Source organism: Herpailurus yagouaroundi, unplaced genomic scaffold (assembly GCF_014898765.1).
Source record: "Herpailurus yagouaroundi ecotype Mexico unplaced genomic scaffold, PumYag 182, whole genome shotgun sequence".
Taxonomy (NCBI): domain Eukaryota; kingdom Metazoa; phylum Chordata; class Mammalia; order Carnivora; family Felidae; genus Herpailurus; species Herpailurus yagouaroundi.
In genome coordinates this window covers 60567573-60572975 of record NW_024412413.1, presented here as the reverse complement: position 1 = coordinate 60572975, position 5403 = coordinate 60567573, and the positions used below count along the sequence as shown (strand labels likewise).

The following is a 5403-nucleotide window of genomic DNA, read 5'->3' as shown; positions in this document are numbered from 1 at the left end:
AACATGTGGTTGTTAAGAGTATGTTTTTGAATTTACAGAACAATTTCTCCCTTTATGTTTGTGTTGCAAAGTTTTTCTTACTCTTCAAAGCTATCCATTATCATAATTACTGTGTTAAAAGTAAAATCTAAATAACTACATACCTTCCTTAATTTTGTAGGGAGGATTTTAGCTTTATGTACAAGATTGGACAAATGATCTCTGAAGTTTTTTTTTTAGTCTAAGAAGCTGTGACTATGTTCTATGATTTTCAGGCTCATCTGCAATTTTCCGAGTTGCCACCCAAATTGCATAGGTTTTGAATTATGTTCTTATTGCTGCCATTTACGAAGCAATAACATATATTCTAGTGAGTCTTAAACATGTTGTGTCATGTGCCCTTTTAAAAAAAAAAAGCGTGCCCTCTTTACACACAATTCTGTAGAATTAAAGTGCATTCGTGAATGTTCTGAAATCTATTCGTGTATTCGAGGCTAAGATCTTATACTGGATATTCAGTATGATAGAATTAAAAAGAACAAAGGTGTAGTATTTAAATGGTTTTGGATTCCGTTCCCATCTGTATTACTAACAATACTTCTCCACTTGGCTATGAACCTGTAAACTTCATACAAACACAAATGCCTAGATCTCACCCAAATATTCAAATGAATTGTCTGGGTTGTGTGTTGGGTATTTATCTTTGTTAAAAATTTACCAACTTTAGAAAGCTGGGATTTAGATACACATCCCAGACAAACTCTTTAATCTGAACCTCAATTTCCCTCTCTAAAAAATGAGGATTGTATATTCCACTCAAAGAAGGTTGCTGCAGATAAGAACATTTATGTAAATCTCCAAACAGTACATGGTATATTGTTGGTGATCAATGAATGTTAGCTTCTCATTCTCCTTGCTCTTTCGTACTGACTGTAATAGCTAATCTGGACCATTTTTTTTTTTAACTCTTTGTGTAGCTTTGTTAAAACCGATAAGAGAAATGAGGAACCATTCAATCCACACGGATTTCATTCTTTTGGGTCTGACAAATGACCCTGAACTGCAGGTTGTAATTTTCCTCTTTCTATTTTTTACCTACTTGTTGAGTGTGACAGGAAACTTAACCATCATCACTCTCACTCTGCTGGATTCCCACCTAAAGATACCAATGTATTTCTTCCTACGGAATTTCTCCTTTTTAGAAATCTCATTCACAACTGTTTGTATTCCAAGGTTCCTGGTGAGCCTTGTGACAAAGGACAGGACTATTTCCTATATGAGCTGTATGACTCAGTTATTTTTTTTTATCTTTTTGGGAGTAACTGAATTTTACCTTCTGGCTGCTATGTCCTTCGACCGTTATGTGGCTATATGTAAACCTCTGCATTACACCACCATCATGAGCAACAAAGTTTGCTACCAACTTGTACTCAGCTCTTGGGTAACTGGATTCTTGGTCATCTTTCCTCCAATAATCTTGGGACTCAAGTTGGAATTTTGTGCTTCCAATGTCATTGATCATTTTATTTGTGATTCTTCTCCCATCCTGCAGATCTCTTGTTCAGACACACATTTCCTAGAGCTAATGTCATTTTTCTTGGCCGTGATGACACTAATGGTCACACTGATGTTAGTGATTCTCTCCTACGGCTACATCATCAAGACAATTCTCAAATTCCCTTCTGTTCAGCAAAGGACTAAAGCCTTTTCTACCTGTTCTTCCCACATGATTGTAGTTTCCATCTCTTATGGTAGCTGCATCTTCATGTACATAAAACCATCAGCAAATGACAGAGTGACTTTAAGCAAAGGAGTAGCTGTGCTCAATACCTCAGTTGCCCCCTTATTGAATCCCTTCATTTATACACTAAGAAACCAGCAAGTGAAACAGGCCTTTAAGGATATGGTCCAGAAAGTTATATTTGCTTCAAACAAATGAGAAAATTCTAAAAAAGTATGAAGGGAAAAATGAATGAAAATGTTGCCCTTTTAATCTTGGGTTATTTTGTCTTACTCTGTACATATTTTCAAATTATATTAGCAATTTCAGCCCACGTTGGGACTCCTTCCATGCTATTATTTCTGGCTAGAAATTCTATTCCACAAATCTGTTTCTTTATTTATTTCATAAATGCAGAATTTTAAATGTGATTATTTTTCACAGATCATACTGTATGAAACAAATGTCTAATCAGTCTCTGTATGAGCTTTCATGTTAGAAGCCTTTCCAGAATATGGCATGTAAATGGAATGTTTGTGATAGGAATCATATTTTTAGGACAAAAATGAATATTTGAAACATCACAAAGTCAATTTTCAATCAAGAAAACAGTTCACTGATAATAGATAGCATTTTATGCTATGGAGAATATTATGTTTCATAAATGTCATTTTTTAATGTGTGAGCACATTGCACAAATTATAAAGTCAAAGAAAATTTATAATAATTTTACAAAATGTTTTTCTTTCTGTAAGATAATAAATTTTGATCCTTGTATATGTCATAAATGAGAAAATAATAATCAGATTCTATATGATCCCAACTGAAAATGTTCATTAAATTTCTAAAATTTTGAATTCCTGAAAGAGATGTTTACCTATGCCAGTGAATTGAATTACAATGTAAGAATTTATTTCATTGCCTTACTTTAGAGGTTAAAGTATATTCTACCTGTTCCACAGAGTTTTCCTGATTAAATCTATTTTCTGTATCAAAAACATTTCTTATTTGACTGTAATGATCATTTTCCCATAAATGCTAAATTGCCCTTTTTTTTTTTTTAAGTAGGCTTCATGCCCAGCACAGAGCCCAATATGGGGCTTGAAGTCATGACCCTGAGATCAAGACCGGAGCTGAGATCAAGAGTCAGACACTTAACCAAATGAACCACCCAAGCACACCTAAAATGCACTTTAATATTCTATTCCAGTTAATTGAGCCTTTCTTTGGTGATGTTACTGGTAATAACAGCAATATAGAATAAATTCTCAGAAAAATCAGGAAATTCTTCTTCTTGTTAACCAAGTTGTTTTAACGTAAAGTATTGCTATACTTTAAAGAAATGTGAGAAAGAAAATGTGAACACATTAATGCACATTCCCTAAGATAAAGACTGATGTGTATAACTTATTGAAGGAAAAAATCAAATGAATGTCAGAGGTCAAATTTAGAGTCTCTGCAGAAGATAATTATATTGCCTCTAAAATTGGCTTATACAAAATATATTAATACTTGCATTTGAAGTTCTATTATTTCCTTTTTGGCATAATCTCCTATATTATTCTTTGGAATTTTTAATTGGTCTACAGGAGTATCTGAGAGTAGGGGAAAATATTTCTTAGATCCTATTCTCTTGGAAACTTATGTGAGGTTAACAATTTAGCTCTGTTCATAAAACAAAAATGAAAGCATACATGACGACATGAGTTTGAAAATATGTTCTATACTATAACCCCATATGTCAATAATAAACATAAGGTGCAAAATATTTCTCTTTGGCATATAGAATGCCTGTCAAAATCAAAACTAAATTTTAGTGTATTTATACCTAGCTGCTCTGTGAAAAAATAGCTAAAATACTTAAGTATTTCCTAAAATTACTTCAATATTGATTACTAAAATCATGAGAAGATGAAAATATAAAACACAATTTGATTAAAAAATAGCTACCCAAGGCTATGCTTAAAATTAAGTCTAGGACAAATATGTATTTTATAGTAAGTAGATCTGAATGTCTGGCAAATGAACATTTCCACATACAGTAATAGTGGGGATAGTATTACAATGCAAGATATGAAGAAGTATTTACGATCTAGTATTGATTCCAAGATCAGTCTGTATTTGCAGTCAAATAGTTGATTAACTCTGCATATAAAAATGTAATACAGGGGAACCTGGGCAGCTGTGTCAGTTGAGTGTCTGACTCTTGAGTGTCAGACTCTTGATTTCAGCTCAGGTCATGATCCCAGGGTCATGGGATCAAGCCTCACGTGGAGCTCCACACTGAGTATGGAGCCTACTTAAGATTCTCCACCCCCCACCCCGTCCCTCTCTTGCTCATACTTTCTCAAATAAACTTTTTAAAAAGTGTGATATAAACACTATATAGAAGTAGAATACTTAGATCTAAAGCAGTTTAAGCCTTACACAAGTTATTAAATGGACATATTCTTTAAATTTATGGAAAATATAGCAGCTATCAAGTTTTGCAAATATATGTAGTATATTGAGCCACTTATTAATAGGTAGAACTACGAAGATAGAATGCACTCAGAAAATGAACTCTAAGAACAGAAACTAAAACTGTTGAATTAAATGGTGTAAATTCTTTGGCACTAATTGGGGCCCATTATTCATGTTAGACTGCAAACAATGCTGGTAGCAAGGTGTAGTTTCTAAATACTATTTCCCACTGAAAGGAACCAGGTCTTCTTAGAGAAAGAACTGTTTCCACCTTAGGGGTAGGAAACATAGGAACTGAGCCTGGAACATCTTTTTGTGCCAGAAGAAAAGGAAGCAAATATATATATGTATATCACGAGGACACAGGAACCAATTTGGATTGTACCTCCTAGCCTAAAATGAGACAATTCGAGCATAAAAAATATAATAATGACTGTAACATATAGAAACCTATCAAGTATATAAAAATCCCTGAGTGTATAGCATTATAAAAGGAAAACGACTGATCATCAGTGGAAGTTGCCAGGACATCAAATTACTACAACAAAACATCGATAGCCGAGGGGAGGAATCAAATGTTTATCCTCTCTGCCTGTATATAATGTACTTCAGGTAATCAGTTTACCAAAAAAGTTGTGAATTCCCAGAAATACAAAACAAAACAGTGGTTTGGACCTCTTTAACCCTCAGTCTTCCACTCTACCAGCTGTGCTATCAAAGGACACAACGGTTTGGACCTCTTAGTGCAAGAGTAGATCTAGACAATGTGTCAGTATGTACTAAAAATGATTTGTCAAATATTGATATTTATAATAGAGATATCAGGGTGCCAAGACTGATACACTGATCAATCTACGTATTACTGAAAGTAGGTCAAACAGACATTACAAGTCTCATGATGTAATTCAATAGGAAGCATATAGCTTCCTCTATCAACTTTTTGCTAAAAATACAAATCTAGATGTAATCAATAAATATAATTAGCATATGAGAGGTAATTTGGTAATGAAAAAACAAGTCTATAAGGAAGCAATCATTTAACCAAGGACATTATACACTACAAATGCTGTCATTTATCCATCAATGCAAGGGGGGAAAAATGAAAAGACTATAAGGGAATAAAAAAATTTGTAAGTAACAAAACAACCAAATATGATGTGTGGATTTTGATTCAAACACCTTAATTGTGAAAAAATACACACTGAATATGAGAATCTATTACAATTTATTGATAATGCTGA

At 33.4% G+C, this 5403-nt stretch overlaps 1 protein-coding gene across 1 annotated transcript; it reads left to right on the top strand.

Moving 5' to 3' along the window:
• Positions 1–976: 976 nt before the first annotated feature.
• Positions 977–1918, top strand: LOC121041102 (olfactory receptor 6C75-like). The gene has a single exon (XM_040491849.1). The coding sequence runs from the start codon at positions 980–982 to the stop codon at positions 1916–1918; it is 939 nt and encodes a 312-aa protein (XP_040347783.1). The 5' UTR covers positions 977–979.
• The last annotated feature ends 3485 nt before the right edge of the window (positions 1919–5403 follow it).

Bases quoted from the DNA above. Each gene is read 5' to 3' on its own strand.
- LOC121041102 (XM_040491849.1), top strand. From the start codon at position 980: ATGAGGAACCATTCAATCCACACGGATTTCATTCTTTTGGGTCTGACA.